Below are 21,028 nucleotides of genomic sequence, written 5' to 3'. Positions count from 1 at the left end.
CAGCTGTGCACTGAACGTTGTGGCTAAGATTTGAATCACAAAAACAATGAGGACGTTGCACATCAGGGTTGCCACACAACCCAGGTGCACTTTCATTTGTGGCACTGCCCAGCTACCTGTGAGTAGTTGTGAAGAAGTCAGCGAGATTGCTTCCCTGAGTAAGGAATATTCATGAATGAATGGGCAGGACCAGGGTTTACATGAGCTCAACAGAGGCCCCAGGTTCTAGTAAAGGCCTCAGCACAGCGGGAAGGATGGCAGGATTGGGCCATGAATGGGCACATTTAGAGCCCTGCGGAATAGTGTGTGTGCCCCAGAGGGCCGAGTTAAGGATGCTGTAGTTGGACAGCAGGCCTTCGCGTCTCTGATGCATTTATATGTTCAACAGTAACACTCTGTGGTAGATTCCCTACATGAGACGTGGGTACATACCATGGTGCACACACACACACAAGTCATCTCTGAGGAGAGATCAGTGCAGTAAGAATTATGCCAAGCCACTAAGATTGACTGATTTTTTTTAATACAGCCAGAAATAGAGACTGTGGCAAAGGAAGGAGGGAAAGGATGGGGGGGAGACCATTTGAACTGCCAACCCTCTCTTGGGAATTAAAAAAATCTGTTGTGAGAGAAGCAGGGAAGTGAAACCCCAGGTGCGCCCTGGCTTGAAGAGACCCGTGTACATGATGTTGATGACTTTATCTTTTCTTTTCCCTGCTAACACAGATGTCCCCAAATCAGGAGGGGGGGAGATTTCCCCACCTTTACACCACTCTCTAGTATGATGCGTGTGTGTGTGTGCGGGGGGGAGGGGGGTTTATCATCAAACAACCTAACAACTCCCCCCCCCCAGTATTTGTTCCATCCCATTTGACAGCAATGGAGACTAATCTCTTTGGGGACTGAGCGGGGGCTCGCGGACGCGGGCAGACGCTCCACCAGCTGAGCAGAGCCTTGATCTCATTGTGTCCTGCGGCCACCGCGCCACTCGCTGCCCCGGGACTCCAGAGGGCCCCAATCCGCTTTGAAGCGCTGCGGGGGGGTGTGAACGGAGGCGGGAGCGGAGCCCCGGGCCGGCAGCAGCTGCAGGCAGGTGAGGCGTGGAGCTGTGCAGCTCCCCCCACACCTGATTCCTGTGACTAGGGGGGGAGGGAACTTCCCTTCTCACTCTCGCAGCCTGGCATCAACTTCTCCCCCCGGGGGCTCCTTCCTGCCTTTGTCTCCTGCCTTTGTCTCCTTCTCTCTCTGGGGACCACCAGCTGGGGGAGCAGCCCCGCGGGGGCGCGCCTGGGCTCGGGAACGCGCACTCTCCCTTTCCTCCTATTGCAACACCCCCGCCCCCCCCCCAGCTCTATTGCTAGCAGCTCCATCTGATCCCCCCACCCCTCTCCCCTGGGCTTCCCAGCGTCCCCAGCTCCTCGGCCGGCTCTGCACATTCCCCCACTGCCTCTCGCCCTTCCCTGTCTCCTCCTCCTCTCGGACAGGCTCCCCCCCCGGCCCAGCCAGGCAGATCGGCGGTTCCCCTCCCTGCCCTCCCAGCTGCCTCTGCCGTCCGGGCTGACTCCAGAGCCGAGGAGCTGCAGACAGGTAGGCAGCGGATCTCTCCCTCCCTGCACCTCTGACCTTGCAGCTGGGCTCAGCCCTCTTCTCTGGGGAGGGGGCAAGGAATGGGCAGGTTCTCTCGTCCTCTGGCGGGACGCCCCCCCTTCCCCCGCCCACACACCTTTCCTGCCCATCCCTCCCTCCCAGCCCGGCGGAGAGCTGTGAGATGCTGAGGGTGGCTGACTGCGCCGCGGTCCAAAGACCTCCACTTCCTTAGGCTGCCCCGATCCCTTCCCCCTCTGGGGCTCACAGCCCCTCTGGAGATCCCGCTCCCCCATGCCACTCTCTGCACACACCTGGGCAGCTCGAGATCGCGCTCCCCCATGCCACTCTCTGCAGTCCTGAGCTTTGGTCCAGTTCGCCTTTGCTGATTTCAGGTACAGCTGCTGATTCTTGGGGAAAGTGTGCGGGAGGGGTGGGGGGTGACGCCTTTACATCATGGTCCTGCTTAGAATCCCCCGGACTGGGAGTGGGGGGCTCATGCTGCTGATCCCATGTTCCTGGTTGGTGCCAGTCTAAAGTCACTTTTAGCCAGCGATGGCTAAGCTAGGGGGGAGGTAGCCAGCCTTCCACTTTCATTGTTTTGACATGGTCCCTCTGATTAGTGCATTGTTTGAGTTGTTCTACCTCCCTGTGCCTCATTTCCCCCCTTCCCTCCTGTATTATTGATTCTAGTCACTGTGCTTGCGGGAAGGGCTGTGGTGGGGATGCAGTTTAATCCATTCACAGGCACCTCAGGCACTGTCTGTTCTGAGTCTGGTCTCTCCCAGGGTTTTATTAGTTATTTTATTGCTTATTTCACATGCAGGCCCATTGCCAACAGGGTTCATTATTTTGGTTGTGGCGGGTTCCTCGGAGTCAGACCTGATACAGTCACTTCTAACTATCATCTGCACAACAGATGCTAGTGATGTTTCTTAATGCCTGGCAGAAAGGTGGGGGGACTTAAGAACCTGAAATATTTATAGAGCATCCCACTGATTAGGCCTGTCTAGCGATCTGATCTAGTACAGATCTTTGGAGATGGGGCCATGAGTACTGGGGTCAGTCAGTCCTTATGATTAATCTCTGCTCGCCCTCTTCTCCATTCATGCTGAGAATCAGACACGGTTGCTGTTTCCCGGCTACTTTAAATCTTTGTCACTTTGGATACTATTAGAGGCTCTGGGTCACTTTAAGATCCTGTATCAGAGGGGTAGCCGTGTTAGTCTGGATCTGTAAAAGCAGCAAAGAGTCCTGTGGCACCTTGTAGACTAACACGTATTGGAGCATGAGCTTTCGTGGGTGAATACCCACTTCGACGGATGCATGTATCCAACGAAGTGGGTATTCACCCATGAAAGCTCATGCTCCTATATGTCTGTTGGTCTATAAGGTGCCACAGGACTCTCTGCTGCTTTTAAGATCCTGGTTCTCCATTCATGTTGTCTTCCTGAGTTTGCTTGTTTGCACTTTCTACTGTTTGTTTTTCTCCATTCAGTTGTCTAGCTCCTTTTGCACCTAAGAGTAACCACACTGTCCCATTGATCCTAGACGTCTCCTCAGCCTGCACTTGCTCCACTGGGAAAAGTTACCATGATGAAAAGCTTCTGTTTTCCTGTTTTTTTTAAAAGCTAATAATTGAATTCACAGAGACATACACACACACACACCTCTCTCAGTTGCTCCCTGATTGTCCTCTAATCTTCTTCTGCTGGTGAAAGTGGGGTTGTGATTCTGAATTAAATGATTTTGGTATCAGCTAATGGCTTATTACAGCTGGTAATTCATCATATAGCATTTATGTGACATTCATCCAATTCACACGTGAAGTCTTCCATCAGCACAGAGTTTGGATGGAAATTGGTTTGCATTTTCATTACATTTCCCTTTTATAAAACTGTGCATTTCTCTTGTGAAATCTGATTTAAAAAAATCAACACTTATCACTCAAGGAATAATGTCAGTATCTTGCTTTGTGAGCTGATACATGGGGACAAATTCACCCCTTGAAATGATCGAGCATATTGGGTCAAATCCCCCCTGGTGTAACTCCACTGGGTGTTTTTTATCAGTTGGCTGAATGCTTTTCAGTGGCGTGTGCAGTGTCCTTTCCTATTGATCGTCCCCCATTTGTCACTCTGCTTTGTGCATGAAATTAGAGATTCTTCAGTGCCGTGGTGACAGCAAGTGACTGTATCTTGGATGCTAATCTCAGACTCATTGCCATTTTAATCTCATTATTGGGAAGAAGAGACCTCGTTTGATAGCAGGTCACACGTCTCTCACCAATGATGGCTGTGTCAGCCGTTTTGTGAAGCTCCAGGGGGAAAGCAGAGCAGAGGGTACTGCATATTCATCCAGGTGCCCCTCTTCCATTTCCATACCATGTCCTATCAGTCTGTTCCACCTTCTAGGACATTGGAGGCCCAGTCCTGCAACCCTCTTGCCATAGTGCTACTGAAGTCAATAGAGCTTGAGGAAGAGTTATTCCCCAGGGTACAGGTCGAGGATTGAGGCTCAAGATAATAGGAAGGCAAGGCCCATCTCTTGGGAGATGAGAGATTTGCAAGGTGTCCAGCACCACTCAGAGCCAAAGTGTAAAACCCTGGAAGCGAGTGGTGGCAAACGTATACATGCAAACCTCCCACTGTATGTGAGCCGCTGAAGATGGGATTTCTTGAGTAGCATTACGCGTGTGACACTATGTTTCTCAACAGGAGGGCATCCCAGCTCTACTATTGATCATCAAAGCCAACGTTTTCCACTTGTCACTGATTTTCAGTGCTCCGCTTGAGACACCAAGGGCCTGACTTGCAGAGGGGATGAGGCCATCACAACCGCAGTGGGGCCTGCTTTGCCACCGCCTGCAGCTTGTGCAGTCATTCCTGCCAGTGCAAAGTGAGCTTGACGTGCATGTAAAACCCTGCCCATTTGGAATGGTAGCATTGTACGCTCACTTTGCACGGGGGTTCGTGACAACCCAGGGTGCAGGACAATGGAGAATCAGGCCCCTTTAAGGTGTCTTGGGTTGAGCATGCAAAAATGGAGATTGCCATCTAATTCTGGGTCTTTTGAAAATGTGGGTCTTACCCCTCTGTGCTTCTCTCCATCCATTAATAAAACGAGTAATCGTAAGGCACTGCGTCTCAAGTGCATTGTGTGGCTAAGGTCTGTAAAGCACTCTGAGATCCTTGGATGAAAGGGGCCATGGCAGTGCAAAGCATTTACATTAGACAGTATGGGTCAGGCAGCAGGAACCGACCATCTCTGCCATCTAGGCTTAGCAAGAGGCTGCACAGTGGTGGGGGCGGATTTTCAGGTGTTACTGAATCGGATGCCGGGGGCCCTGAAATGGGACAGACGTGTATTTTCCCAAAGCCCATTCAGTCCTGTGTCAGAGTCACAACCCTTCCACAATCACAATATGGGCCAAACTCAGCCCTCATACAAATGAACTCAATTTCCCGCAAACCCAAGAGGGAGCCGTGAGCGCTTAGGGCATTGCAAAATTTGGCCCTGGGACTTTCTTTTGTGTAGCAGCTTTTGCAGTAACTGTAAAATGCCACACCAAGTTAAATAACGACAGAGTGAGAAAGGAGCTGCAGAGAAGAAGGCTCTTTCACCAAATTTGGTGACCAGGGACAAGGAGGACCCAGGAGTGGACAAATGAAGGGGGTGCAGGGTGGTGCTCAGAGAGGGGAGTGAGGAAAGCTGAAGCAAGTTCATGGACCATTCGGAAAAGGAGGAGGTGGATCCTGAAAGTAACAGAGTGCTTCTTTGTCTGCATGAGCTAGGTCTGAAAGAGGACGCCTGGGCTGGCAGCTCTGGCATGGAAGCTGTCCCGACAGAAAGCTCTTTACAAAATTGGTGACAGGAATATGCAAGAAATGCTCAAAGCCAGGGATGAGGCCATGTACATTTCCTATATCTGGAGTGGTGGTGTTTGAGATGAGTGCATATAAGTGAGGGATGCTGGTGAAAGGGAGAGAAACATGTGAAGTTCCCCAGCACTTGCCTGCAGAAATAAAAAAACAGATGGAGAGAGCCCCAGCAGGGAAGAGAAACCTCATTTATCTGCACAATGCCATCCTCCTGACTCCAGCCCACTCGCTGCATGTCTGCTAGCCCAGACCAGAGCTCACCCATTCTATTCTCCTCCAGGCCCATCCGTCACCCCGTCACCCCCTGGATCCTTCTTTACTGTGAGCCCTGGCAGGGACAATTGGGATTCATTGGTCATCAGTCCTGCCATGTGAGCACACAACACACACAGATGATGAGAGACACACGTGCATTTGTCTATCCCTGCAGCTTATGTTCCTCTGTCTGGAGCCCCATGAGAGCTGTACACTGTAGCACTCCCACCGCGAATTTAATTCCTTAAAGCCAGGGATAAATCTGGCCCAGGTTTCTGTTCAATCCATTTTGATTCAGCCCTGGAGCTCACAAGCTGGTTTCCTCTGTCTGTTAAGAGTCTCAACATTCTTTGTTCATGGGCTCAGAGCTCCTGCTCCCCCCCACCCCCCCGATATGGAGTGGGAGGCAGGGGGATTATTAGATATTTGAATGAATTTAGTGTTGGTCTGATGTCTTTGCTCTATCCCTGAGGAACCACCTTTAAGTTGGGGGCAGGAGATGGCTGCATTTCAGTGGCACAGTAAGTCCCTGGTTTTTCTCTGTAGCGACTACAAATGACAGAGCACATTAGTGCCCATTACATTGGTGGGTTTTGTGCTACAGATATCTGCCCACTAGGAACTGGCCTGAGCCCCAACAAACTCATGTCTTATATAAGCTACTGAACAGCCACTACTTACCCAAGTTGGATTCAGACTGGTGACTTAGAATTGGGAGGCTCTATAGCCCATTAATAATCCCCTGCACCATCCCCTACACCATCCTAGCTGCACTGAGGGTAGTTTTAGGACCATTAACAGTATTTGCTTGAGACCCTTCACTCTGTTAGCAGGTGTTGATCCTACTGGGAATGTTAAGTGGGTCCTGCTGACACACTGAGGGGGGTGACTCATTACCCTGCCTGCATAGGGGAGGCAGAAGTGGCTCTCTAGAGGAATGAGGATCTAGGGTGTGGGCCAAGCAGCACTGAGGGAGGAACCCTGGGAGCAGCCAAGCCTGGGGGAACTTTATAACCTTTGTTGATTAAGCCGGATCCCAGGAAGGAGGTGAACTTTTGTCTTTACACTATGTACAACTTTGTTTCAGAGCAGGCTGGCGAAGGTATCTCCTTGCAGGGGCAAATTCCACTCTGACTTAACACCTACTGAGGTGAACACAGAATCTATCCTGTTATGAAGAGAGTGGAGTGGAGGTGTCAGACTGATGCTGGCTGCTATGTCTCTGAAATGCAGAGCACAAGGGACTTGGTACAAGTGCGGTGCTCAATCAGGAGAGAGGCTACGCTGGAGCTTGGTTTGGAGGGAGGAGGATCAGGAGCCAGACTGGATGCTGATGGGAAGAGCAGCAGCAGGAGGCCGGAGAAGATGCAGACCAGTGTCAGAAACGAATGGGTTTGTGTGTGTAAAGCAAAGGATGCCGTAGATGGGAAGGGAGAACTTGCAGATTGTGCAGGGGAAGAGGATTGGGAAGTAGAGGTAGCAGCTGGATCTGGGCATATGACTGGCTGATGCAGAAGAGGATGCACTATCTGGAGGAGTCCCATGCTGACAAGGGGCATTGTAGGAGTTGCTCTTTAATGGAGCGGTGGTTCCATTAACTTAGGGTGGCCCGAATGTATGCGGTTGTCTTTGGAGTCACGCAGGAAGGACAGCAGCATAAACACTTCTTAGCTCCTCTGATGACAGGAGCTGTATGATATCACATATTTATTAACTGCATTATTATTGCAAACCTGGGCCCTCTTCCCCATGCCCACAGATCTAGTGCAGAGTGGAGGTAGCCCTCTGGCCCCTGCAAGATTCCAACCTGTATCATGCCCTCAGGGCAGCTCCTAAGGCCAGGGCCTGGGCGCTGCACTTTCCCAGTTGGTGAAGAGCTGCATTTAAGTTCACAGCAGCATTTAGCCCCGCATGGGGGTTCTGTGTCTGATTCTTTGGCATCAGGTCCCCAGAAGAACACGTGGCTGGGATAATGTTCAAGTGGAAAGCAAAGGGATCGTGGCAGCACTAGTGATTGTAATGTGTGGCCCAGGCAAGAACTGCCTGTTTAATCCACTCTTGGCACCTGCTGTTCCTTCCGCTTGGTACCCTCCCATTTCTCCTGTGGATGAGAAGGTGAGACACTGTTCCCAGTCCTTAGAATTCAGAGTTGCCAAGATCCAACTGGTTTGCTCTAATTAAAAAAAAACAAGATGAAAATGTTCTGGACACAGAGATACTGGTTTTTGCTCAACAATATTTATTGTTTCCCTGGCCTTGGACTGGGAACTGCAGATGCTTTGCTAGATGGATTCCAAGTTGTAACTCTAGATTTTGCATGAACCACAATGAAATGCTATTTTGTAGCATGACCTCCCTTGGCAAATAAGACATTCCAGTGCCTCGCAAAGCAATGCTTAGACAAGCGGCTTTCCTCGTTCATTAGCAGCCCTAAATAAAGGAACGGGTGCTGTCTACACTAGCGCTGCTTAGGCCTGAACTTCCAGGGGAGGGGGCTTTTCCCGATGGGAGTGGAAACATATGGAAGGGTTTGCCTCCTTCCACTCTCTAAAGACCCACAGGCAGTAACTGTAGAAAGGCTGTGACAGAGTTTGCTGGGGTTAAATAAGCAGGGTTTTCGCTAGAGGACTGAAGAATTCCTTCTTATGAGCACATCAGTTGCTCCTGACAGCCAGGGCTTCCCTTTCTTCCTCATGTGCTGGTGACAAATCCCCAGCAAAATGTGCCAATGGTAAAGATTATATCAGTACCAAGTAATGGGCATGTGGCGAGTCCTTTTAACTCATGTCTTTCATGTTTAATTAAAGTTTGATTCCTAAGACGCGCACACTGAATCTCCCTTACACAGCAGTCGTGCTTTCCTGGGAGCTAACCCTCAGAAAGCTGAGCTGGCCCATCGGCTCAGGGCTCCTTTATCCTGTCTCAGGGCCAGATTCTGCTCTCAGTCATGCAGGTGTGAATGCAGAGGAGCTTTCACTGACCTCAGGGGAGACGCTCCAGATTTACACTGAATCTGTGTCATAGTTTGAAACTCAGGGAAAACATCTTAACTGTGGAAGAGAATCTCAGGCCTCCTGTGGTCGGCTTCATGAAGCAGCGGTGGGGCTGGCATCAAAGGAGATGCTAGTTATTCCCCTTTCCTCTGCTTTCTTGTCATGCTGACTCTAGCCAGACAATCCATAGAGGCTGCCTGGAACCTGAAGGGTTAATGGCTGCTGTGCAGTGGTCTGAGGTTTAGCCATTGCAGGCATGTACTTAGGAGGTGCTCACTGGGAGCTGGGCTGTCCAGAGGACCTGATATCAGTGGCTTTGTTTTAAAAAGGCAATCCCTCCCCCCCCCCAGTGAAAAAAGTGTCCTGATTTTTCACATTTGCTATCTGGTCACTGTCCAGGGAGCAGGGGGAAATTAATCAGGAGTGAAGAGAATTGGTGGGAGGAAAGATCTTGGTGTGCCAAGCTCTGCACTCCCAAAGAGACACAGTTCTTCCTCTGTGATATAGTTTTTGTAACAATCTCATATTAAGCTGAGTCCACCAGTACCAGCGTCAGCCCCAGAAGCTTTTTTGTGGCCTAACCCAGCAGAGGAGGTGAAGAGCTGCAGTTAAATTCTAGAGATGGTCATTGCCTTTGGGGTTTTGGCTTACCATTGCTCTTTCCAAATGTGTATAGCCCAGACACAGGGAGACCAGCCTCCTCCATGCCATGCTAATAACGGTACCTCTGTCCCACGGCAATAGGTGCACTAGAGCGGCTTAAGAAGTATTCTCAATGGGAAAAGATTGGTTTTGGAGGGGTGGGGAAGGGATGAGAGAAGGTGTGTATGATCAGGGCAGTGAAGTCCATACATTGATTGTATGAGGGTCTGAAGACCCGTCTTAGAACAAAAACTTGAGCAGTAAAGAAACCATGTGAGAAATCTGAATACAAAGAGAAGTAAATAATATTATTTTGCCCTCACCATTCCATCTAAGGATCTCAAATGGTTTTACTGACCTAACAAGCCTCCTGACGCCAGTAACCCCATTTCACAGATGGGGAAACTGAGGCAAGGAGTGGTGAAGTGACTTGTCCAAGGCCACAGGGTGGCAGAGCAGGGAACGGAACCCAAGAACAGCAGCTCAGAATTCCAGTCCCAGTCCCCTATTCGGCACATGAGACAGCCCTCCCACCCTTGGCAGTCCAACAGAAGTGACTGGAAGCATTCGTCTGCCGCCTGGCTACCCTTCAATGGAACACTTCCAGGGTTTACTCAGACCCTGTTTTGCTTTAGCTTCCCTGGTGCAGCCCAGCCCCAAGCCAATCATCTGCCCTGCAAGGCCATCGGCTGCTTCCAGTTCTGACTTTTTCATTTCAAGCAAGCCAGCCGTGATGAGGCCCAGAATGCCCACCTGCCTGGCCGGCAGCTCCAGCATGGCAGCTGGCGCTGGGCTGCCCCACCATTGCCCATAGGAGCCAGGATCCCATTACTACATACTCAGCTGGCAGGAGGTAAAAGGGAAAGGTAGGGGGGCTAGTCAGAAATCAAAGGGAGGCATCACCATTGATTAATGACCTTCATTTGCACATGAAACTGGAACCTCTCCTTCCCTGCAGGCCTTGCACATGCTGCTGTAACCAAGGCTGGAATAGGAGGAGGGACTCATTCATTGCCAGCCTTGAGCCTCTTCACGTTGTGTTCACATTCAGTCCTGAATCTTGGCCTGCCTCCCACTCCATACTGCTTCAGTCCTGGCCTCCCCCTGCTCTTCATGTGCATCCAGTCTCAAGGACCCTCCTCGTTTGCTGCGCTCCTTGGCCCTGCCTGCATGTTATAGTCATTGACCCCTGGTGTCCCAAGAGATGAGAGGTGGGGCTAAGCTGCCAAGGTGGGTTCTGGACTCCAACTTCCCCTAGAGGTCAGGGCTCATTCTAGCTGGTGAGGTTTGGTTGGACTGTTGGGCCGACGCTCAGTTTGACTGAAATCAAAGAAACTGCCCATTTATGCCAGCTGAGGTGCTAGCCCAGGGGCCCTAGCCTGGAATGTCCCCTTTACTCACTGGTTCTCAAACGCACGCCTTATTCATGTTGAGTCAGCATTCCCCGGACAGGAGACTCTTTGTATCGCAGACGCAACTGCAGATACACGTAACAGGCTCATTTATCGAACTATGTCTTTCCTTTGGCTGTTTTGCTTGATGCAAGGTTTTGATAAATGCAGGATCTGCAAGGATTGCATTCTCTTTGCTAGGAGGAGACATGGGACGGGGTGAGTAAATTCAGCATGTGATGATACTGCCTTCTGGCCACTCTCCTTCTGCAGTGCTGCTCACCCTCTTAAGTCAGCAGTGTGGCACAGAGGGCAGGAGTGAGCGTCAGAGCACCTGGATTCTGTTCCCAGCTCTGCCAGTTGGTGATGTTGACCGATGCACTTAATTTCTTGGTGTCTCCCCTGTTCCTCAAAAGGGGATCACAACACTTGGAAGTCTTTGTAAAGCATGTTGAGAGCCTCAGGTTAAAGCCACATTCAATGAAACTGAAAGGCAGAAGATTTCAAACTGATAAAAGGAGAGGCTTTTATTATTATTATTATTATTTTATTTTATTTTGCATAATGCTCGGTTGGCCTGTGGAACTCATTGCCACATGATATCATGGAGGCCAGGAGCCTAGCAGGATTCAGATCAAGATGAGACTTTTATATGGCTAACAAGAACATCTGAAGTGGTGCTATTAAGGGATAAAAACACAGTCCCACAAGGCTGGAGTGCAGCTGTGGGACCAGTGAGCGTGACGTGTTTAAAGGGCTGATCTCAATCCTGGTATGGGGCAGGGGGTTTTGTGGGCTCTACAAGGCCTGGATTCTTTGATGAGCTTGATGTTGATTATATGTTTACCTCAGGTGCAGCAAGGCGCCCAGGATTATGGCATCTTCCTCCTGCTCCTTGTCCCCTTTCTTTTTCTTCTGTGTCCTGGTTCTCTCTGACATCTGCTCAGTGGGCTCCCTGGACTCTGGCACCCAGGACAAAAACATCCCAGAGAATAACAACAACCTTCAAAACGAGGAGCTGTGGCAGCATCAGCCCAGAGCAGGGCACCACCGCAGGCATGGTGGAGCCAAGAAGGACAGGGCCCATGGCATGACTTCCAGAGGGCAGGTGTCTGGAGAGGAGGCCCTCAGGCTGGCAAGTGGGACTCCAGCGGGGGAGGACCAGGGAGCAATCCAGGGGCCCGCTGCCCTGAAGCAGCAGAAGGACGTGTTTCTGGGCTTTGAGTTCCCATATCCTGAGAGAGAGAACCAGTCCCCGGGGTCGGAGAGGGGGAAGAAGCAGAACCGGGAGCACCGGCGGCACAGCCGCAGGGAAAGGCTGAAACAACACAGAGGTAGCAGAACCCTAAGGGACTCAAAGGGACCAAGGTCTCCTGGCCACTTCAGAGGGCAAAGTGTATGTGTGTGTGTGTGTGGGGGGAAGTGTGTGTGCAGAAGGTGTCTTGAGGGGGGTCGGTGTGGGGGGAGACAGTGGCTGAGGAGGGGCAGTGTGGCGGGAGGGGCAGTGTGGGGGAAAGGTGGCTGGGGAGGGGCAGTGTGTGTGTGGCAGGGACAGTATGGGGGGAAAGGTGACTGGGGAGGGGCAGTGTGGGGCAGAGTGGCAATGTGTGAGGGGAAGATGGCTAAGGAGGAGCAGTGTGAGGGGAAAGGGTAGTGTGTGGTGGGGAGGGGCAGTGTGTGTGTGGGGGGGAATATGCCTGGGGAGGGGCAGTGTGGGAGAGAAGGGAAGTCTGTGGTGGGGAGGGGCAGTGGGAGGGGAGTGGCAGTGTGTGGCGGGGAGGGGCAGTGTGTGTGTGAGGGGGAATGTGCCTGGGGAGGGGCAGTGTGGGAGAGAAGGGAAGTCTGTGGTGGGGAGGGGCAGTGGGGGGGGAGAGGGGCAGTGTGTGGTGGGGAGGGGCAGTGTGTTTGTGAGGGGGAAATGTGGCTGGGGAGGGACAGTGTGGGAGGGAAGGGCAGTGTGTATGGGGGAAGGTGGTTAGGGAAAATACACGTCTGTCCCATTTCAGGGCCCCCGGCATCCAATTCAGTAACACCTGAAAATCCGCTAGGTTAGGGAAGGGCAGTGTGTATGGGGGAAGGTGGTTAGGGAAGGGCAGTGTGTCGGGGTTCTGGGAGTGAGGGAGGAGGGTGATTGGGAATTGACAGTGTGTGTGTGCAGAGGTGTAGAGGAGCATGGGAGGGTGTTTGGGGGCAGTGTGTGTGGCTGGTGTGATCCGGTGGGTGGGCATATGTACAAAATATGCACAAGAAAATGTGAAAATGTTGAAATCTCAGGTTGTCACAATTCATTGCTGTTTTGTAAAAATGATCTGATTTTGGGAAGGAAGGAAACCCTGAAATTTCATGAGGGTTGGGTTGTTTTGGCTTTCTTTGGGGGTTTTATTGTTGTTTCTTTTCCTCAACTGGTTCAGTTTACAAACACATTTCAGCAATGTTCAAAACTTCCAATCTTGACCTTGGAACATTACCAGAATTGGAAATTAATACATACATACATACATACATACATACATACATAAAACAATTTTCATCCACATTTATTTTTATTTATTTATTTATTTATTTTGCATCAAAACTTGAATTCTAACGATTTTCAGTCAAGTCAATTTAGCAAAGTTGTGTGAAACATGTAAATTTTGCAGGTGCCAAATTACACTAACAGAATTAAAAAGTTGCTTTAATTTAACAAGGGGGCTGCTTTGCTTCTCAGTTCAAGCTGTGTATATGCATGATTCTGGGGGCCAGTTTCTCAGCTGGTGTAAATCAGCATCACTCTATTAGCGCTAATGCAACTATGCCAATTTACACCAACTGAGAATTTGGCCTCCGATATTTCCCAGGGCTCACCTCAATCTCTTTCTGCCCTCCCTAAAAGAAAGAGCCCTTGGTTGCTTTCTTATGGGACTGACTGCTTCACACAAAGTCTACAGGGGGGAGAACAAAGAACACTACTGCTGGTTTCAGGCAGACTGTTGCAATCTTCCCAGATTGTTGCAATCTTCCTGTGTAGACATAAATTTAGCTTAAGGTGTAAATTTAAACTGATTTAGTTAAACTAGGACAAAGGGCTATGTGGACGCTCTTACTTCAGTTTATCTTAAACAGTCAACTAGGAACAGATGTACACGGAACCAAAATAGAGTCCTCTCAAACTGAAATAAGTGTGGGCACACAGTGGTTTGTGGTGGCATAACTATATTGGTTTCAACCTGATTTAAATTAAACAGTTACAGCTTACCAGTTAAGGGTGGGTTACTCAAAAGCACTCAGCCATACTCTACTATTGACTCCAGCAAGCATTGGCTGAATCCCACAATATAGTTTTAAATCAGTGGCCATGCCCTGTTTTTCTATGGCATTCCCAGATAAGCTTTTCGGGGCAGAGATTATTTTGTTCTGTCTGTACAGCACCAAGCACCATCGGCTGCTGGGTTGGCACTTCCACAATACAGATCGATAATAATAATAATTAATAATCAATAAAAGTCTGTGTCAGCCCCTTTGGAACTTCCCCTGGGAGAGATGGATTTGGAATGAAATGGATTTGAACTGCTTCCCCCACCCCACACACCTTAAGGTCCAAGTGCATCTGATGTCCGGATCCAGATTCAAAGGCCGCAGGTGGTGTTGCGGTGTAACTATCCCCAGGGGAAATTCGGTTGCCCCAGCAAGGAAAGGGATGAGGAAGATGAAGTTGTTGTCCTTGTCACCTTCTGTAGGCAAAGGCCCTGACCCTGGTCCAAGCTCGCTGTATAAGAAGCCTGAAAACTTTGAGGGGCAGTTTCAAAACCTGCAGGTGGAGGAATTCACGGGTCTGGCTCCCACGGTGCTCCTCTTCACCACGCTGGAGACAGGAGCTTCTACTGAGGAACCACCAGCTCTTTCAGCCGCATCCCTTCGGCCCCAGGTAAAGGTGCATCTGTTAAACGCACTGGACTCTCCACCATTGCAGCTTGCTGGAATTTTCAAAGTGACCTGAGGGAGTTAAGTGCTCAGCTGTCCTAAGTCAAGCTCAATGGTGGTATGGAGGCTGAGGATGGCTGGCTGTCCCCACCTGGAGACAGCAGAATCCTGGGAGAGGAAACAGGTAGCTGCTTGGTGTCACCATCTCCCCCACAATGATCAGCTCTCTACTGAAAAACACCTTCTCCCCACCCAGTATGACACCCCAAAACTTCCCCGTGAGCTACAATGCCCTCCTGCCCCTTTCAGGCATCCACTTTCCAGGTGTATTGTCTGACACAAAAGCTCTCCTAAAAAGTTCCTCAGAGACAACCAGAGCATCTCCTCACTCAGGAAGATCACCTCCTTTGATTGAGACATCTCCAGCATGTCCCAGTGGACCCAGGATGCACCTAGAAGCCAGGAACTCATGAGTCCTCGTCCTAGGCTCTGCCACTGACTTGCTTTATAGCGACAGGGTAGGATTTTCAGAAGTAAGCAGCATTGACCTAACTGCTCCTGTTGAGGTCATCAGGAATTTTATCCTTGGCTTCAATTGGAACAGTGAGGCCGATGCTGAACAATCTGTGAAATGGGGGTAAAAATCCCCACTTCTTGGGAGTTAGTGTCCTTAAAGTACCTGCTGAAATTTGCCTGCAGGGCCCTACAGAAGGGCATACTACTTACTGCCTTGCTTCTTGTCATCTGCAGGCCCGTGTCAGGCAAGATGGGGACGTGATGCCCACCCTGGATATGGCTCTGTTTGATTGGACAGATTATGAAGACCTCAAGCCAGAAATGTGGCCATCTGCCAAGAGGAAAGGTATCCATAGGACCCACTATTGCTACCTGCACCCTCCACCATCCCTCTAAGGCTTGGGAGTCCCAGCTATCCAGGAAACTGGAGGATAGAATTGGGGGTGAAGGAAGGAGTAGGAGAGACAGCCAAAAAGCTTAAGTTGTCTTATTGCATTGGTTAGATTGTGCAGTTGATTATATCTAACACACCCCTGCCATGGCTGTACCCAGACTCTGTGCTTGTCAAGATGAGGATGCACATTTTAGCTTTATAAGCTTCCATGAAAATACTCAGGGGCAGCTCCAGGCCCAAGCACGCCAAGCTGCGGGGGGCGATCTGCCAGCGCCGCGAGGGCGGCAGGAAGGCTACCTTCAGCGGCTTGCCTGTGGAGGGTCCGCTGGTCCCGCGGCTTCGGAGGACCTCCCGCAGGCATGCCTGTGGAGGGTCCGCTGGTCCCACAGCTTCGGAGGACCTCCCGCAGGCATGCCTGCGGAGGGTCCGCTGGTCCCGCAGCTTCGGTATTGAGCAAACCACATCTCTGCAGTATCAAGTGATTTATCTGGTATTGTCAGGTTCAACTGGAAAGAGAACAGTGTTGGTGTCAACGGCTAAGGAATTTGTCATCGTTTTTCAAGAGCTAATCCACGAATCTAGCTATGGAAAGTATTGTTTTTAGAACTATCTCCATTAGCTGGGGCTGATTCTTTTGACTCCCGCTAAACCCTTCTTCTATCCACTTGTATTTCGTGTTCTAGAGCAATTTGCCCTGAGCTGGTCTAGAAGATGTGGTTTGGATTAGGTTCAGGCTGAGGGAGATTCCAATAAGCAATGAAGCCTGTGAGGAGCAGAGATGAGACTTGAACTGTAGAAGTTTGGATCCAGATCAGAACTTCTCTAAAGTTTGAGGCTCTTTGGATCTAGGGATGGTTTAGTTCTGGGCCTACCTCTAGGAAGGAATGCTGATCTCGGAAGCTTTCAAAGACCTTCTGTTCCCCTTGAGCAGTGGGAGTGCTGGTCATTTGGACTAGTGAGAGGGAACATGGGAGAAGGTCAAAGTAGCTTAGCACCTGCTAAAGAAATGCTGCTACTTCTAGTCTTGTCTAGTAGTTTGAGAGCCAGGACCCCTCAAAGTAGGGAAATTAATCCCTCCATACCAGGCCTCAGGAAGGTTCAGGCTGCTGGAAAACATACTGCCCCATTGAATTCCATCAGCTATTTGCTCTTCTCCCTAGAGAAACACCATAGTAAGAGCCCCAGCAGTGGGAATGAAACCATGGCAGCTGAAGGAGAACCATGTGACCATCACCTTGACTGCCTCCCAGGTGAGCACCAGCCTCATAAAAACAAATTCATTCATTGCAGAGTTGGTTGCAGACTCTGGAGTGTTTGGAATCCAGGCCTGGATTCTGGGGCTGGGGTCGGGGGAGGGAGGGGTGACATCCCCCGTAACTTATCCTAATTTTGAGAAATGAGTGAGGTGCTGAGGTGAACGTGGAGCCTGCTGTGAACATCCATGTTCTGACAATGCGCTGGGGCTGTGACCTGGAGGACTTCCTGCTCCAGGCAGGTGCCAGTGGGGAGATAATTCAACTGCATTTTCTCTCCTTTTGACCATCTCTTGATGGCTCACTCGCTGTGTTGGCAGGATCCTGCTGTGACTTGCGTGAGCACCTCTGCAAACCGCACAATCGAGGCCTTAACAACAAATGTTATGATGACTGCATGTGCACTCAGGGTGAGTTCAGCCCGTCGCTGGTGGGAGACCCCCAAGTCCTTGTTTTCTTCTTATTGCTGGTTCAGTGGCTGGCTACAGAGATTATAGAGGGGCAATGTGGTCTAGCAGTTTGAGAGCTGGGACTCCGAGTTCTAATCTTGTCTCTGCCATTAACTTACTGCATGTCCATGGTCAAGTCATTTAATCTCACTATTTCCTCACCTGCAAAGTAGGGAAATTAATCCCTCTATACCAGTCTCAGCAGAGGAGTGTGAGCAATAATCCATTAATGGCTGTAAGGGGCTTTGAAAATGCACTGTGCTATATACTTTCTAGGTAGATTTTTCTCAGAGGTGTACATTGTAGCAGGATGTTCTAGACCCAGGACCTTATTCAAACATGATGCTGTGATAGATTGGCCTCAGGAAGATACTCCTATGGAAATCCCAGTGGGGCTGCCCCAGGCTCTGTTTCATGTTTAGGCTACTTAAGTTAATGACAAGTATGCATTCCTTATCGTATATTGATATCCCATGAGATACGGTGGTAGGATCAATTTGGAGTCGAGTGAAGCTCTGATCATGTGTGTTTTTCTTATGGGGGAACTGAACGGCCCGAGGGCATTGGTAATGAAATGCAGAACCTTTCCCCTCTTGGTAGACAGGTCTGAATGCAGCTCAGAGCAGTGGTATCCAAATCCAAATGCCATCTGCTCAGTGACCTGTGACATCGGTCCAGTGAACAACTGCCCACATCATAAAATCCATCCCTCAAAGGCAATTTTGTTGGCTGTCTCATTGCAGAAGCCAGGGAGACTGAAGTCTCCTCTCACCCCTGAAAGGGTCTCTCTCTAGGGGAAGCTTGCACTGCCCAGCCTGTGCTGTCCCTGCTCTGTGGAGCAAAAGAGAGCTCTTGTCTCCAGAGCTGTCCATGCAGCCCTGCTCTGTGGAGCAAAAGAGAGCTCTTGTCTCCAGGGCTGTCCATGCAGCGCCTTCCAGCAATACCAAGGGCCAGCCGTACATCGTTGTCCTCAGTGGAGCTAGCTGGATTTCTACCAGCTGGCCCAACGTTCTAAATACTTCCCATGGTTCTGATTGACAAGAGGCTAACTAAGAAGAGACACCAAAAAACAAATGTGCCAAGTCCCAGCACCAGATGAATTACCGGGGCAAATTCCCAGAGTGAAACACCCTCCTTAGGAAGGCTGTTCATTGGTATCTTTTTAAAACAGAGGCTGCTTTCCTTGTATACATATATTACTTCTTCACCAAAGGCTACATCTACCAGCATCACATGTTCCCTACACTTGAGGACCTGATCCAAACCCCATAGAAGTCAATGGAAAGACTCCTCTGGACTTCCGTGGGCTTTGGATCGGGCCTTCAGTCACTGCTCTCAGACGCCTCTGCCTCCTCTCGTGAAGTTTGAGAGAGAGAAAGTAGCAAGGGGAGCTCCCCGACTGTTGCTGCTCTCATAGCCACACATTACTGTAATTTCCCAGTGGCAGGATCGCTTAGACAGTAATAGGAAGTAATCGGGGGAGACCAAGCAAAACTTCCTATGGGCTGTCCTTATTGTTGTCAGTGGAATTTCTGAAGTGCCTGTGAAACACACTGTCCGCACCAATGAAATCGCAGCCATAAATGAACAGATGTCATCTTTGAGCAGTGAGCTAAATAGCCTCTAATACAAGAGACAAGAAAACAATAAGCCCTGCATGGTCCAACGCAGGTGATGGGACTTCTCTGCCATTCTGGTCCAAATGGCTCACCCAGCGTTCATGGGACAGTCCCCGTTGTGGTGGGTTCTGCCATTGACTCTGTTTGTCACCATGAGTCACATGTCCTCACTGCTGAGCTTGCCTCTGCTTCTCCTACTGTAAGATGAGGACCAGCCTAATTCCTTGAAAGCTCTATTCACCAGCACACATGCAGACTCCAGTACAATTCCATGTGTGTGTGTGAGTGCGCACACGCACACCCAGATTACTCCCCAGAGCAGGTAGACCATCTCACACTCATCATCTGTGTCTTCTGTGCAGGGCTACGTTGCTACGCCAAATTTCACCGGAACCGAAGAGTGACCCGGAGGAAAGGGCGTTGTGTGGAGCCGGAGTCAGCCAGCGGTGATCAGGGATCGTTCATTAACGTGTAGAAGGGGGCAGAGATTCATTTCCAGCCTGGAGGGCCAGGGACGAGTTATTTATAACTAGCAGTGGGGAGGGGTGGGAAAATTTCTACCAAATGATTGAAGCTGCAGGCTCTAACCGGGCAGGACCCCAACAAGACTGATTCTGGTGATGAGATGAGGGTAATTGTTCTCCACGTTTTCTATCCCAGGACCACCCCCAATCTCTTCCATCTTGCTGGGACCCCCCTCTCCCATCTAGCAGAGTGATTGGGACCCTCTGACACCAGTTGATAACCCTTGAGTTGAGAACCTCTGAAACAGGGGAAAGGGGCCTTATATCCTCTCTGCTGAGAGGGAAAGAGAATTCAAGGCTCTCTTCTCACTGCAGCTAAAGTTGCCTCCTTTAGGTCGAATGGAAGCCAAGGCTTAAGTCTTTCACCTTGGTTATTTCTTGTGAGAAGACTGGGAGGAGCTCCCCTAGGAATCCTGGGTTCTGGGACAAATGGGCGGGTGTCCTTGTTCTCGTCTGCTTGAAACCTATATGAGAGATCAGAGAAGATAACCAGGAAATTGGATACCCCAAACCGGACCATTGCATGGGACATGCCCATTCTCTGCAGACCTGAAATTCTTGCTTTCCCTGTGGCTCGTCGCCTACAGCCAGTCGGATTCTTTCTTCTGTACCTAGGATTGTGGGGCAGTGACGCACGGCTAAGCAGTGCTTTAGTGATAGCCCGCACCACACACTAGACAAACACCTGCCGTCACTGGTGACTCTGTCCAGAACTCACACCTCAGTGTCTGCGTGGGGTAATTTGGAAGATAAGAATCTGAACCTCAGCTGGTGTACGTGGCTGCTGTTCCATTGACTTCAAGGGAGTTGGGCCCATTTTACACCACCCGAGGATCTGGCCCTAGATGTGTAGGTGATGAGTCACTGGATCTTAGTTCTGCTCTTTGCTTTGCCAGAGACTCGCTGTGGGGCCAGGGTGAGTCACTCTATTTCTCTGTGCCTCTGTTTCCCCTTCTGTACAATGGAGATGTCTCCCTCCCTCCTTCAGTTCATTCATGTTGGTGACCCACTTTTCAGACCCTCTGGTGCACTGTGCTGTTGGCAGGGGCGCCAGCCAGCATGCTCCCTTTCGGAGGACCAGCAGCTCAGCACGCAGTCTGATCTGAGTGACAAGGCAGATCTATGAGGGGACTCTTGGCAAGAGGACTCGACTGAGGGCTGGTGCAGTTAGCCAGAGGGTCTGTCCCTGGGTCAGCACCGTGACACTGGGAGGGGCAGATGCTGATTTTGCTTTTCTTCAACCAGCAGCCAAGGCTGGAACGAGGCTCACCTAGCCACAAGGCCATGCCCTGTTTTAGTTCCCACTGCAGTTTGTAGACTCTGAGTTCCTGAGCTTGTCCCTTCCCCATCCCTTCCTCTCTCTCCCATGGAGGACAAGCTGGTTGGGATGGGCTGAAGCTAAATGTCCCGGCCTGCAGCTCTCACTCATTTGGTTCTCCTTTGGAGTGTGGGTTTTTTAATGATTATTTTTAGTTTTCTGGGGAAATGCAGTTTTCCTAGTGAACAGACAATAAAGTTTCTGACGATGGAAGGTGGGGGAGGGCTGTTACCTTGTAGTACATCCTGTGACGTGTTGCATGTGCATTTGGTTGCAATGTAAATAAAGAGACGATAGTTATCCTTT

General features: G+C 50.3%; 1 protein-coding gene across 2 annotated transcripts; it reads left to right on the top strand.

The window, feature by feature from the left end:
• Positions 1 to 1,388: 1,388 nt before the first annotated feature.
• On the top strand, positions 1,389 to 21,028 carry DRAXIN (dorsal inhibitory axon guidance protein). Of its 2 annotated transcripts, none has more exons than XM_030537921.1 (7): positions 1,389 to 1,587; positions 11,599 to 12,080; positions 14,466 to 14,653; positions 15,400 to 15,511; positions 16,720 to 16,809; positions 17,133 to 17,222; positions 19,243 to 21,028. In XM_030537921.1, the coding sequence occupies exons 2-7, from the start codon at positions 11,621 to 11,623 to the stop codon at positions 19,353 to 19,355; spliced, it is 1,053 nt and encodes a 350-aa protein (XP_030393781.1). In that variant the 5' UTR covers positions 1,389 to 1,587; positions 11,599 to 11,620; the 3' UTR covers positions 19,356 to 21,028. The 2 variants fall into 2 exon arrangements, with proteins under 2 accessions (XP_030393781.1, XP_030393780.1); XM_030537920.1 differs by having other exon boundaries at positions 1,389 to 1,979.

Source organism: Gopherus evgoodei, chromosome 18 (assembly GCF_007399415.2).
Source record: "Gopherus evgoodei ecotype Sinaloan lineage chromosome 18, rGopEvg1_v1.p, whole genome shotgun sequence".
NCBI lineage: Eukaryota > Metazoa > Chordata > Testudines > Testudinidae > Gopherus > Gopherus evgoodei.
This window is presented reverse-complemented; position numbering and strand designations above follow the sequence as displayed.

Excerpts from the sequence above, each read along its gene's own strand:
- DRAXIN (XM_030537921.1), top strand. The coding sequence starts at position 11,621 with ATGGCATCTTCCTCCTGCTCCTTGTCCCCTTTCTTTTTCTTCTGTGTC. Across the intron at positions 12,081-14,465 it reads AAGGCTGAAACAACACAGAG|GCAAAGGCCCTGACCCTGGT; the intron begins GTAGCAGAACCC and ends CACCTTCTGTAG. Across the intron at positions 16,810-17,132 it reads TCACCTTGACTGCCTCCCAG|GATCCTGCTGTGACTTGCGT; the intron begins GTGAGCACCAGC and ends CTGTGTTGGCAG.